The sequence below is a fragment of the Lepus europaeus genome, chromosome 2 (assembly GCF_033115175.1).
Source record: "Lepus europaeus isolate LE1 chromosome 2, mLepTim1.pri, whole genome shotgun sequence".
Classification (NCBI taxonomy): domain Eukaryota; kingdom Metazoa; phylum Chordata; class Mammalia; order Lagomorpha; family Leporidae; genus Lepus; species Lepus europaeus.
Genome location: NC_084828.1, coordinates 94531807 through 94547149, shown reverse-complemented (window position 1 = coordinate 94547149; position 15343 = coordinate 94531807). Strand labels below are relative to the sequence as shown.

Below are 15343 nucleotides of genomic sequence, written 5' to 3'. Positions count from 1 at the left end.
ATAATAAATCTAGAAGAGATTAAAGAAGATTGGATGAAGACAAAAACTGTTCAAAGCAAAAAGAGATTGGGGAAAAGTTAACAGATAAAATTAAATACATGTCTGAGTGAGGAACTAGCTTACCTCCATTGGACTAATAAATTCGTTCATGCCTCTGTTGTAGACATAGATCATAGCATCATACAGGCGATTTTCCCAACACATGAGAACCACCTATAAAAAGGAAAAGTTGTTCGGTCCACACAGTTCAGTACATCTCAGCAATGATTTTCCCTGGAGCTTTAAGAATTGAAAAAGATCTCGAATTCTTATCTCTTTCTTATTCCTTCACTAATAAAAAAAACCTGGAACTGCAGTGTTCCAACACAATGCCAGGATAAGAGCTGTTTGAGTTCAATATTACTTCTAATAGCACTACATACAGTACAATAGTTACTTCTGACATCCTCCAGTGTCTTAACTGTTTTTTCTTTATCCTCCCCTTTACCATTTTCGCTTTACTTTTGTCAACAGTTCTGCAAATATTTACTGAACATCCATAATCAGGCTCTCTCCTAGGCCAGAGGATCAAGTAATGAATAAGACAAATCCAGACCTACTCCCTGCTCTTACAGAATTTAAATTCATCTTGGACATTCACCAAAAGGAGGGTGAGGCACACAATGGTATATGAGTTAAGGGGGGAAGGGAGGGAGATATCCAATTACACAAATAACTCATTATTTACAAATGTGGTAAGCATTATAAAGGAACCTGACTCAACCTGGAGTATTCAAAAAAATCATCCCTGAGGGAGCAAGCACTAAGCTCGGAGCTAAAGGATACATGCATGTAAGCCAAAGGCAGAAGCATAAACTAGAGATTCTGCAGGCAGAAACAGTAAAAATGAAGGGACTCAAAGTATTTAAGGATGGAGAGAGATCAATTTGAGGAGATATTTAAGAAGAGGAATAGATATGACTTAGAGTACAGAGTATTCTACCTCTGTTCCTATGATAGCTACAGAGTGATAAGGGAGCTGAAGTAGAGATATGCTAAGGAGAACAAAGAGTAGGCAAAGAGGTAAGAGCAAAAATGGAAATGAGGAGACTCCAGGAGTCTTCCTAGAAGAAGGCAGGCTCCAGAACCTTCCTCCTTGTTCTCTCTCTTTCTCTGTCATTGCCATCATTATCTATCTCTTCACTAATGACTAACACATTTACAGCTTCCCTCTGATCCATATACCAACCATTTCCTTGATATCTTCACCTGAATGTCTACGGCTACCTCAAAATGAAATAGCAAAACAGAACTCTTCATTTTGTCGCTCAAGCTTAGACTTGCCCTCGTCTTCCAATCTTCTTACAGGAATCACTATCCAGCCTGCTTCTCAAGTCAAAAAACTAGGTATCATCCCTTCAAGTCTCTCTTTCTTACACTCATCACATCCAATCTATCAGCAAATCAATTCTACTCCCCTCCATCCAAAGCCAGGCCAATTCTATCTCACTGCTAGCACTTCTGGACAGGATCAGGTTCCCTTTCCTCACTGGGTTATTGATAAAGCAAACCAAAGCCTTCTTGCTGAAAACTTTCTAATCATTTTTCATAGCACTTATTATAAAATGGAAACCCTTTGTTTACTTCTTTCATTAAGCTCCAGATCTACCTGCCTCTTTGCTGTTACTTGAACACCGAAGGTATAATCGTTTTTTCAGGTATACTATTGCTTTTACCCATAACAATCTTCCCTTCCAAGATCTTTGCCTTACTAATTCTCTTTGTTATTCAGGCTCCAAGGCTCACTTTCCTTCCTCACAGGTGCTTTCCATACTTAGTCAACATAATGGCCTCCTACCATATTACCTTGTTTGGTTTGGGCAAAATACTTCTTTACACTAAAAATTTTATTTACGGTTTATTTGTTTATCCATTTACTGTCAAACTTCGCTGCTACACTTTAAGCTTTATGAGAGGATAAGCCTTGTTCATCAATCACTGAAGCACACCCAGAGCCTGGCACTTAACAAATGCTTCTGGAAGCAATGAACAAACAGTGCTGAAAGAGTAAGTAAAATAAGAGTTGAAAAATATCACTTGATACAGTGAGCACACAGGTTATTACTGACTCTAGCAAGAACAAGGCTGAACAGTCATTAAGATGTGAAAAAATGGACACAGCAACTCAGACAATGTTTTCACAAAATGTAGCTGAGACTGGGAGGCATGAGATGGGACAGTAATCTAGGCGCAAAAAGAGGATAAGGCATGATACGCAGAGGTGAGAAACGGAAGGAAAGATTCTTTAATGATTATTTTAACATGAAACAGACTTCAGCACATTTACATGGTGTTGTGAATAAGTTGAAAATACTGGAAAGAGAAGAAATTTTAAAATTCTCCTGTGTGTGACAGGTACATAGAGCTGGATTGATAACATGCCCTCAAATCACTGGCCCAATTATCAGTCTGTGAACGCTAACTCATATTACACATATAAGAGGAAAGCCTGAAACAAATGGGATCTTGTTTTACTTTGCAAACTCATAGCCGTTTATTAAGAGCTTCCCAAAAGAAAAATAATAATCATTTTTTCCAAACCCTTCATTTCTATGCAATTTTGTACACTGTAAAACAACAACAAAAAAGTTTTGGTCTTTCTAAGTTTAGATCAAAAGGATCTATCAGCCTTTCAGGAGTAATGTACTCATTATTAAGACTAATGTGAAATTAAAGAATTAAACTGTAGGGGCCAGCGCTGTAACGTAGCAGGTAAAGCTGCCACCTGCAGTGCTAGCATCCCATCTGTGTACTGGTTCGAATCTTGGCTGCTTCTCTTCCCATCCAGCTCTCTGCTATGGCCTGGGAAAGCAGTAGAAGATGGCCCAAATGGGCCCCTGCACCTGCATGGGAGACCCAGAAGAAGCTCCTGGCTTCAGATCAGTTCAGCTCTGGACATTGAGGCCATTTAGGGAGTGAAGCAGCAGATGGAAGACCCACCCCTCTCACTTTCTACCTCCTTCACTCCCTCTCTCTCTCTTTTTCAAATAAATAAATAAATAAATCTTAAAAAAAAAAAAAAAAAAAAGAATTAGGCCGGCGCTGTGGCTTAACAGGCTAATCCTCCGCCTTGGGGAGCCGGCACACTGGGTTCTAGTCCTGGTTGGGGCACCGGATTCTTTCCTGGTTGCCCCTCTTCCAGGCCAGCTCTCTGCTATGGCCCGGGAAGGCAGTGAAGGATGGCCCAAGTCCTTGGGCCCTGCACCTGCATGGGAGACCAGGAGAAGCACCTGGCTCCTGGCTTTGGATCAGCACGATGCGCTGGCCGCAGCGGCCATTGGAGGGTGAACCAATGGCAAAGGAAGACCTTTCTCTCTGTCTCTCTCTCTCACTATCCACTCTGCCTGTCCAAAAAAAAAAAAAAAAAAAAAAAATTAAACTGTAAAATGACTTATGGCAGAATAGAAACTGATTCTCAATAAAGTATATCTGAAGACCTCAGATACACTGAAAAAGTACTATTTTCAAATAACAGGCAAGCTACTCATGCTAAGAATCTTTGAAAAGTCTGACCTTAACCCATTATAAACTACTGTCCTATATACAGGACATCTATAAAGACTTAAATTGAGTAATATATATACTGCTTTGTTAACTTTGAAATAAATACATCACTGAACTACTCACAGAATTGAAAACTTAGGACTTAATGAGTTAATGTAGTAGCTCTTTTAAAAATGGCATCATGGGCCAAATGTTGTGGCACAGTGGGAAAAGCTGCTGCCTGCCATGCCAGCATGCTTTATGGGTATTGGTTCACGTCCCAGCTGCTCCACTTCTGATCCACCTCCCTGCTAATGGCCTGGCAAAACCAATGGAAAGATGGCTCATGTGTTTAGTCACCTGCCACCTATGTGGAGGACCTAGATGAAGCTCTCAGCTCCTGGCTTCAGCCTGGCCCAGCAGTGGCCATGGTGGCCATGTTGGGAGTGAACCAGCAGGTGGAAGATCTCTCTTTCTCTTTCTCTCTCTCTCTTTAATTCTTTCTTTCAAAATAAACATCTTTAAAAACCGGCATCATACTCTTAAAGATACAAATACTCTGTCATTCCTGTGAGAGCACCCATAGTTGAAATACACCTGATGGATGAACTCTGTGAGTTTACAAACAAACCAATGAAGAAGAATCAGTCAATAAGCATCTACCGAGCAACTACTAAATGTTAGCCCTAGACAGCGCTCTGGCATAGCAGGTAAACCTCTGCCTGCAGTGCTGGTATCGCATATGGGTGCCAATTCAAGTCCTGGCTGCTCCACTTCCCATCCAGCTCTCTGCTATGCCCTGGGAAAGCAGTGGAACATAGTCCAAGTGCTTGGGCCCCTGCATTTGCATGGGAGACCTGGAAGAAGCTCCAGGCTCCTGGCTTCAGAATGGCCCAACTCCAGCCGCTGAGGCCATTTGGGGAGTGAACCAGCGAATGGAAGACCTCTCTCTTTCTCTCTCTCTCTCACTGCCTCTGTCTCTGTAGCTCTGGGTTTCTAACCAATCAATCAATCAATCAATTTTTAGGCCTATGCTAAGAACTTTAGGAAGGTCAAAGATATAGAAGACATAATCTTAGGCTTGAAAGCACTTAAGTATGGTCTTAAGAACTACACAGACAAGTATAAGTTTATCAGACTTCTCATAAAAAATGTTTAATATGTAACTGGGGTTTTTTTAGAAGACAGGGAGGCCTGATCAGGCAGGTAAATACAATCATTAAAGGAATGATGTTTCTTCTGTAAATGAGCAAACTGTCTATACACTCACCTGCTGAATATCTAGGCTGGTAATATCCATGTGTACAATGAGGGCTTCCACATTTTCCATTAACTTTTTATCTTGGAAATGAACAAGCAAGTCTTTCATTACCTGGGGTGTGATCCCCACCAATTTATCACTCAAAATATATGGCTCAAGGCATTCCAAAAACACTCCTTTGGCCACTGAATTCTCACTTAATTTGTCATACATCTGGCCAAATAAAAGATCCCTAAAACAGAAAGGGGAAAAATGCTTTTAGGAACATTCCAAACATCCATTATATTTAATATGCTAAGGTTATCTCACATTTCTCCCTATTTCAATTAATGCATGAGCTTAATTTAAAACAATAACAATATCTGCATAGGACATTCTACATCAGAAAACTTTTTAGTATTATATTCCCTCAGTTAGTCACCTCAATACTTCATTTACAAACAAGAAAGTTGAAAACATTAGCTTATTTACTGAAAGTCTCATCTGCTAACAAGTAATAGGGTCAGAATTGGAACCCAGCTTTCTGGTCCAAATCCTGTGCTCAGTCTCTGTGGCAAACTGCTTCCTAAAAGTAACAGTGCTAAGCAGGAACAATGAGTACTGACGGGAAAAGAAAGAAAGAAAGAAAAAAAGCTCAATATTTAAAATACATCCCTAGAAGCAATTTTATTGCAGAAAGAATTTTTTAAAATTTATTTTTTTATTTAAGAGGCATTTACAGACAGAAACAGAGGCAGAGAGAAGTCTTCCATCTGCTGGTTCATTCCCCAAATGGCTGCAATGGCCAGGGCTAGGCCAGACTGAAGTTAGGAGCCAGGAGCTTCCTCTGGGTTTCCCACATGGGTGCAGAGGCCCAAGCAGTCGGGCCATCTTCTACTGCTTTCCCAGGTACATTAGAAGGGAGCTGGGTCAGAAGTGCAGCAGCCAGAACTTGAACTGACACCTATATGGGATGCCAGCACCGCAGGCAGCAGCTTTACCAGCTAAGCCATGGCACCAGCCTCCAAGAAACAAATTAAAAAAAAAAAAATTACTATAAACACTACCACTCTTAGCAACTGTTTTATTTCACATTTCTGTAAATGGTCCATAAAATTTAAGTTATAATCAACATAGGTATAATTCTAAATTCTGTTTTCATGCAACATTATATGATAAACATTACTGTAAGTTACTACCTATTAAACATTTTGTTGGGGGTTGACATTGTGGCACAGAGCTGTGGTGCCAGCATCCTATATAGGTGCTGGTTCTGAGTCCCAGCTGTTCTACTTCCCATTCAGCTCCCTGCTAATGTGCCTGGGAATGCAGAAGGGGATGGCCTAGGTTCTCAGGCCCCTGCAACCCATGTGAGAGATCTGGAAGAAGCTCCTGACTCCTGGCTTTGGCCTGGCCCAGTCTCAGCCATTGTGGTCATTTGGAGAGTGAACCAGCAGATGGAAGATCTCTCTCTCCCACCCTTCCCCCTTTCTCTATAACTCTGCCTTCCAAATACATAAAATAAACCTTTAAAAACAAAACATTTTGTCTCACTACGCTTCTATACCCTGCAATATCTGCATCACAGCACCAACAGACACTACCACCAGCAGTGATAAGCATACCAATTTCTTTTTTTTTTTAAGAATTACTTTATTTATTTGAAAGGCAGAGTTACAGAGAGAAGTAGAGCCAGAGAGAGAGAGAGAGAGAGAGAAGTCTTCCATTCCGTTGGTTCACTCCCCAAATGACTGCAATGTACAGAGCCGAGCTGATCCGAAGCCAGGAGCCAGAAGCCTCCTCCAGGTCTCCTACGTGGGTGCAGGGACCCAAGGACTTGTGCCATCCTCCACTGCTTTCCCAGGCCACAGCAGAGAGCTGGATCAAAAGTGGAACACCCGGGACCCCGGTGCGCATATGAGAAGCTGGTGTTGCAGGCCGGGGCTTTAACCCACTGCGCCACAGCACAGGCCCCAATCATACCAATTTGACCAGATAACCGTGAGGGGTTTTTTTCCCCTGACAATGTAATAAATGCAAATTAAACAACATTATTGTTTTTGTTCTTTGATGACTGGCAAAACTGAATCTTTTCTACTTTTCCATCTGTAACTTACACTGCCTTGTATAAATCATTTATTCTTTCATTCCATTTTTTAAAAATACAAAAACTGCTAATTCTATTACCTGTTAGGATTTCTTTTCCCCTAAATATTTAATTTCCTTATGTGTGTAGCATGTCAGCTGTGGAAAGTGGCAGTGGCTTGTTTATCCACAGATAGTTTTTTTTTTTTTTTTTCATGACAAGTGCCACAAAAAGGTGAAGGAAGCTCTGGAAAGTAATGGGCTGGGCTTGGGCCTCAGGGGAAGTCTGGAAGCGACAGGTGGTGATCAGCCTACCTACAACTGCACTGGAAGCATCTGCCACTTTCCAACAAACAGCATTTGCAGTATCCTGGGGGAAATCTATATCCATTTCTTTTCAAATGCACAATGGTAATTTTTATATCATTTTCCTCCTCTATTGCACATGGCATTGATTATAGTATTTTTCATGCTGGTTTCATTTTAATCAATAGTTCATCACATTTTTGTGATTATCAATTACTAGCCAAGCAAAAGACACTGAGATTAACTTTTATTGCAAGAGAGAAAAAGTAAGAGTAGCAAAACAACTCTACTGAATTCAAGGAAAATGTCACATTGGCTAACCCTTCTACTCAGTAATGTGTCGAGAAAAACAACATGCTAAGGGAAACAGTAATAAATTTATAGTACCAAGTCTTGGGGAGGAGAATTAAAGAGAGTTCAAAATGCAGTAAACAGAGCACAAAAAATGACAAAGAAGGTAGCCTTACGACAAAAAGCAGCAGGCTATGTTGTAAGATGAATGGCAAAATGATCCGTTTCTCTCTTAATCAGTGTGAGACTATAATAAAGCAGCAAAAAAATAAAGCTCAGCACCTCTTATCTGCATCTCTCCCTTCAAAGAAAAAATAAAACAAAATTCTAACATGCATTCTCATCATTCTGGGAGAGTATTTATCACAGCAGCAGGAGCGGGGGTAGAAAGGAAAGTACACACAAAGAGCTGCGTTCTCAGTTCTCATGTGTTTCCTTCTATCTTTAGGCATTACTCTTTGGGTGCTGATGTCATTTCCTAGAAAGGCTGAGGCACTGTTTACCATTTCCAGCTTAGACCTCCTATGGCAGGTGCAACTGAAAATCCATCAACAACAGAGGGACAGCAAAGAGATCTTTCCAAAAAACTTCACCTTATATTAATATTTTCACTAAAGGCAGTTTTGGAGTTTATCATTTATAATTTCAAATAGAGAAAAATGGCTAAATTCATTTTGCACAATATCAACTTGATTTTTTTTTTTAATGTAAAGGGTTGCTTTCATTATAATAGAAACAGAAATTCAGAGAATGTTTGAAGGAGTTAACTGGCTCATCTATGCTAAATACATAACCAGGGCCAAATAACCACATTCCCAATAAGCCTAAACGGGATTTAGTAAATCCAAAGTCTATTTGGGCTAGTCTTCTTACATATAAAGGTAAAAGCAAAACTCAAATAACTTAAGGAAATTATTTTCAAAATGTTGTGGTTTCTGTTGCAAGTATCACAGTTTGTAAAGAATTCCTTTCAAAAGGTCTGACTTAACTGTGGTGATGGCTGTTAAACTCTGAATGTACTAAAACTACTGAACCATACAGTTGGGAAGGGTGAAGTTATGGAATTTAATTATATCTTAATATAGCTGTTATAAAGCTTAAAAACGCACAGTGCCTTTCCCTCCTAGCTTTGTAGTTATGGAGAGAATGGTTAACCAAAACATCCCATTCTTGAACATTCTTTGTAACTGATCTTTCTGCTTTTCAAATAACAATTCTGATGTTGAACAACACAATGGAAAATATACCCTGGATATCAAAAGATGACTTCAGGCTCATTTTCTATTAACTAGAAATATTTTTAGTTGAAATTCATATATGCCTCAGGTAATCTGAAAGATGGCACCTTAACAGTTTTAGATATTGCTTACAGTGATATAAACTTAAGGTGGTATCATCTACAGAGTATCTGTTTTGCTTTGTTTTATAACTGCTTTGAGAAATAATTCATAAATGATAATAATATAAGCATATATTTTAAAACAATATTCCAAACTATGATTATAGTTCACATAAACCCTGGATCTACTTTCAAAATAAAACTGGCATTATGGCTTCCATAGAATCAGATACAAGTTGAACATTTCTTATCCAAAATAATACCAGAAGAATTTTGAATTTTTTAGCTTTTGTAATATTTGCATATACAGAATAAGATATTTTGGGAACAGAACCCAAGTCTAAATACAAAACTCATTTGTGTTTCATACAGACTTTATACATACAGCCTGAAAGGTAATTTTATACCATATTTTTATACCATATTTCCCTGCTAATGCACCTAGGAAAGCAGGAGAATGGCCCAAATGCTTAGGCCCCTGTTACCCCGGTAGAAGACCTGGAAGAAGCTCCTGGCTTCAGCTTGGCCCAGCCCAGGCCGTTGCAGCCATATGGGGAGTGAACCAGCAGGTTCTCTCTCTATATATATATATAATTCTGACTTTCAATAGATAATAAATCTTTTTAAAAAATTGGATTTTGGATTTTGGATTTCAGACTTTCAGATTAGGGATTTTACCTTTTATCTAAGACTGGAAAAAAAATATACAACCAAACTGAACCAAAACTGTGACAGAGAACAAATTATAAAAGTAAAATATAAATCATCAAAAACAGAATTCCTATAATATCTGATTCTAAGTAATTTATGAAAACACTCTAAAGCCAAAATTTAACAAAAAAAGATGTCTATAACACATTAATCAGTATGCTCTACAGAGAAGAAAAATTTCGTGCCTGCCATAGTAAAAAGTTTTTTGCAATATACAAGGGCACTTTAAAAAAGCTCATGAAAAATGGGATTAAATGATCAATTTATTTTGGTGCAAAAAAATCTGGGGTAAGTGTTGTGGCACAGCAGGTTAAGCCACTGCTTGGGATGCCTGCATCCGAGATCGAACAAGTCCCAGCTATTTCTCTTCTGATCCAGCCTCCTGCTAAAGTACCTGGGAAGGCAGCAGAAGACGGTTTAAGCACTTAGGTCCCTGCTACCTAATGGGAGATCTGAATTGCATTTCTGGCTCCTGGCTTTAGCCTGGCCAGCCCCAGCTGTTGCAGGCCTTTGGGAAATAAACCAGCAGACTGAAGATATCTGCCTCTCCCTCTCACTCTCTTCAAATAAAATAAATAAATCTTTAAAAAAGGAAAGTATGCATAAATTTAAAGATTTCTTGCAATCAAAATAAATACTTTTAATTCTATTTTCCATGAACTTACACTAGTTCATTAATATTACTGCTGGGGCCAGCATCATGGCACAGGTAAACCCTCCACCAGTATCCCATATGGGCATTGGTTCTAGTCCTGGCTGCTCCTCTTCCAATCCAGCTCTTAGCTGTGGCCTGGGAAAGCAGTAGAAGATGACCCAAGTCCTTGGGCCCCTGCACCCATATGGGAGACTGGGAAGAAGGACCTAGCTCTTGGCTTCAGATCTGCGCAGCTCCAGCCATTGTGGCCATCTGGAGAGTGAACCAACAGAAGGAAGACCTTTCTCTCTGTCTCTCCCTCTCATTGTCTGTAACCCTACCTCTCAAATAAATAAGTGAAATCTTTTAAAAAAATTAATAGTATTGCTAAATGTGAGATTTTTTTTTTTTTTTTGACAGGCAGAGTGGACAGTGAGAGAGAGAGACAGAGAGAAAGGTCTTCCTTTTTGCCGTTGGTTCACCCTCCAATGGCCGCCATGGTTGGTGCGCTGCGGCTGGTGCACCACGCTGATCCGATGGCAGGAGCCAGGTGCTTCTCCTGGTCTCCCATGGGGTGCAGGGCCCAAGGACTTGGACCATCCTCCACTGCACTCCCTGGCCACAGCAGAGAGCTGGCCTGGAAGAGGGGCAACCGGGACAGAATCGGTGCCCTGACCGGGACTAGAACCCGGTGTGCCGGTACCGCAAGGCGGAGGATTAGCCTGTTGAGCCGCGGCGCTGGCCTAAATGTGAGATTCTATGAATTATTCTATGTGGTATCAATGATTACAGTGTAGTAACTGTTGTGATATTGAGGTAAAATTAACTTCAGGGCATGTATTACATATATAATTTGACTCAAGAAACGGAATAATATATGACAATAAAAACAATGTAGTCAATTAAAAGATATAAATATGTAAAAGGTTCCAAGCAGCCAGGGCTGAGTAGGTGATGCTCCTAGAAGTGGAAGAAGTTATCAGAAATAGGCCAAGTACTACCTTATGTTTTCTGTAAGACTGTATTTGCATTATGCACAATCTGAATACCTAAGGCAATGTTAATATAACACACTCTGCAAACCAAGGAATGCAGAAGACTCTACACACAAATGGAACCAAATGACAGAGAAGATGATACAAAGGGAGTGTCTGGTTGAAGGAGAAACATACCATACTAGAAAGAAGCTTCATACATTTGACAATCCTTGGCTCAATTACACTGATCTATTTAACTAGAATTTTTAGATCTAATAAATTTTTAATCACTGCATGTTTGAAATGGAAGAGAACTAAAAGGTGGCCTAGACACAAACAATCAAAATCGATCCAATGGTTTATTCTATCCATTTCTCCCTAAGCTCAGGCCCATATTTAGGATCCTAACACTCTGATGAACAACAAATGCCAGTATGGTGAGAAGCAAGCAACCAAGGAACACAAATCTAGAAAAGGAGAGAACACCTGGCCCAATTTCTTGTTTTACAGACACAACGTCCTTGCTCTGCTGGGAATTCTATCCTGTCCCTTCTGTCCTTACGGAAACAGAGTAAGAGAAGTAAACAGATTAGGAGGGACAGGAAGAAAGGATACACATCCTGGACTTCTCACAAGCAGAAGCAGGATCCAGCACAATTCAGTCTTCAGCCTTCGGAAACAGAACTGAGAGAGAAGAAGCCACTGAGTTGTACTATGGTCCAGGGAAAAAGTACATGCCTTTGATCTTCATTTTATGAATGTTAGGGCCTTTTGAATCTTATGATTTTGTGAGAGTATTTAAGAATTCAAAGTTGGCGCCGTGGTTCAACAGGCTAATCCTCCGCCTTGCGGCGCCGGCACACCAGGTTCTAGTCCCAGTTGGGGCACCGATCCTGTCCCGGTTGCCCCTCTTCCAGGCCAGCTCTCTGCTGTGGCCTGGGAGTGCAGTGGAGGATGGCCCAAGTGTTTGGGCCCTGCACCCCATGGGAGACCAGGAGAAGCACCTGGCTCCTGCCATCGGATCAGCGTGGTGTGCTGGGCGCAGTGCGCCGGCTGCGGCGGCCATTGGAGGGTGAACCAACAGCAAAGGAAGACCTTTCTCTCTGTCTCTCTCTCTCACTATCCACTCTGCCTGTCAAAAATTTAAAAAAAAAAAAAAAAAAAGAATTCAAGATAGGTGCCAGTGTTGAGGCACAATGGGTAAAGCTATTGCCTGCAATACCAGCATCCCATATGGGTGCAGGTTCATGCCCTGGTTGCCAATTTCCAATCCAGCTCCTCACTAATGGCCCAGGAAAAGCAAAAGAAGGTGGCCTAAGTGTTTGGGCCCCTGCCACCCATATGGGAGACACCGATAAAACTTCTGGCTTCTGACTTTGTCCTGGCCCAGCAGTGCCTGTTGTGGCCATCTGAGGAGTGAACTAGTGGATGGAGGATCTCTCTCTTTCTCTATCTCTCTCTCTATATATATAACTCTTCAAAATAAATACACAAATCTTAAAAAAAAAAAAAAAAAGAATTCAAGATAATGATCACAAGTCACCCTGCAAAAAGGGCGGCAGAATTATTTCACTAATTCAGCCATCAGGTATTGAATAGTCACTTTGTACCAGGTACTGCTCTAGGTAGAAATAATCCATTTTATAAAGATATACCTTCTTATTCTCAATTTTGTCTCTTAGGTACTTCACTTCCTCTCATTTATAAATATATCAACCTGAAGACTTCAGCTGATGCCAGTACTTATTGGTATTAAGATACTCTATACCTCCATTTCTTCATCAGGAAATAAGGATAACATTACTCTCTTACAATGTAATTATGAATATTAAATAAAATTAAAATATATAACTGATCTGTAAGCCATTAAGGATGCTTAAAAAAATACAAGATATGAGTGGGCATTGTAGGGGAGTGGATTAAGCCACTGAATGAGATGCCCAGATCCCATACTGGAATGCTGGGTAAAGTCCTGGCTTCTCTGAGTGATCTAGCTTCCTACTAATGCACTTGGGAGGCAGCAGAAAATGACCCAAGTACTTGTATTCCTGCCACCCTCGTGGAAAACCCAGAGGAGTTCCTGGCTCTAATTGTTGCAGGCATTTAGGGAGTAAACCAGTGGATGGAAGATCTCTCAATCTTCCTCCCCCTCAACACCTTCCTCCCTCCCTGCTATCTGTGGTTCTGCTTTTCAGGCAGATGAAAATTAATAAATTAATAAATAAATAAAAAGAATTTTTTTAAAAAAGAGAAAAATACAAGATAAACAATGAGGAAATAAGTGTGAATGTGGGCTAAAGAGAAAACTAGGAAAACACAGGCAGGGTTAGTACATGTTTCATGGTGCTTTGCTTCCTAGTAAACAATAATTAGCTACACAATTCACTGTCCATCAGCTAAAAGTACATGGCTATTCAAAAGATGCAAAGGTAACACCTGAAAGAAAATTCTCCCTTATGTCCCCATGAAGAAAACAATGTGTAATAGAAAGTAATGCTTTATATTACAACATCCCTACTGTGAACACAATGTATTTCACTACAGCTAAAACACTGGAAGAAATCTGAGCCTCAAGGAAGCAGGCGCCATAGCTACCTATGACTTTTATCAAGAGCCTGGCATAGCAGCTAACTGCCCTCTTCGATAACCTTCACTGATACTTCCAAAGGATGACCTTATCTTTTATGAATCAGGCTACTGGAACATATATTCGTGAGTCCAGACAGTGTTGTACAGTTTAAGTAGTATCTGAATTAGGCCCTTCCATCATTCTCTATCACTTAGAAAGTGGTACAAACATCTGGGTAAGACAGAACACAGAAGCTGGACTCCAGGGTGGGGAGGGGGGTGAGGGGGGGCGGCACTGTGGCGCAGCTGGTTAAAGCCCTGGCCTGAAGCGCTAGTATCCCTTATGGGCGCAGGTTCTAGTCCTGGCTGCTCCTCTTCCACTTCGGATCAGCTCAGCTCCGGCCGTTGCGGCCATCTGGGGAATGAACCAGCCGATGGAAGACCTCTACCTCTCACTGTAACTCTGTCTTTCAAATAAATAAAACAAATCTTTAAAAAAAAAAAGACTCCTATATATGAATCCCACTTTTGCCACCCCCTGCAAAAGCTGTGGGAGTGAGTTTTGGCAAGTCAATAACTTTCTGCCCCTGGAATATCCTATATATAATGAAGATAATAATATCTCATTGCTATAAAAATCAGATGCTTCTATAAAATTATATAAATTAAGCATAAAGGGCTTAGCACAATGTCTGGCTATCATTGTAAGTATGAAAAATTATATGAATTAGCATATGCTGGTTAATTTATATAGCTACTATATAAAAAGCTACCAACAAAGCATAATCAAGAGTTTATTTACACTGACTTATTTTAAACAAACAAACAAAAAAACTATAAAATGATCAATACTGAATTAGTGCAATGAATATAGTCCTTTATGAGGGGTATGACATAATGTGTTTCAGAGATGGTTCATGAAAAAGCATATACACAAAATTAAAATGAAGAGTATATGAGAGAACAGTTCATAGAAAAGAGAACTAAAAGATAATTTTGATGCAAAAAAATTTGAAATTCATGCAGGATTTTTATAATGCACATCTCCATGAGCTTCTTAAAGACCTCTCATCTGTACTGTACACAAGTCACACGGCTTCTGTTTTATTTAATTACAGAACAAGAACAGAGTTCATGTATTTCATATAAATAATTTTAAGCACATAATGATACTTCCCACCACCCTCCCTCTTCCTTCCTTCTTTTTTTCTTTTCATTTTTGTGATGACACACTTACAATTTACTTTATAATCACAGGCTTAATCTTCCACTAAATAAAGAATTCAACAAGTAGGAAGTAGAAAGACCACTGATGCGCAGGAGTATAGACAAGGACTATGAACAGTATTGCTCTGCACCTCTGCTATCCTGACACATGAACACATGGATGAGATGAGTACACCTATGGCAACTGTTTTGGGGAAGTTCATTTGATTGGATAAATGGACTAAAAATGTTACAGAATCAAGTTTCTCTAAACTGACTTTTTTCTTTTTTTTTTTTTTTTTTAATTAAACTTTTATTTAATGAATATAAATTTCCAAAGTATAGCTTATGGGTTACAATGGCTTCCCCCCTCCCATAACTTCCCTCCTGCCCGCTACCCTCCCCTTTCCCGCTCCCTTTCCCCTTCCATTCATGTAAAGATTCATTTTCAATTCTCTTTGTAT

At 39.9% G+C, this 15343-nt stretch overlaps 1 protein-coding gene across 2 annotated transcripts in view; it reads right to left on the bottom strand.

Annotated features, from left to right (window-relative positions):
* Window positions 1-15343, bottom strand: part of VPS8 (VPS8 subunit of CORVET complex) — a 258685-nt gene that overhangs the window by 143637 nt on the left and 99705 nt on the right. For both annotated transcript variants that reach the window (XM_062210810.1, XM_062210812.1), the window contains exons 22-23: window positions 4793-5015; window positions 124-213 (exon numbers count right to left, since the gene is read on the bottom strand). In XM_062210810.1, coding sequence (XP_062066794.1) covers window positions 124-213; window positions 4793-5015 — 313 coding nt within the window. The remainder of the gene's footprint in view (window positions 1-123; window positions 214-4792; window positions 5016-15343) is intronic.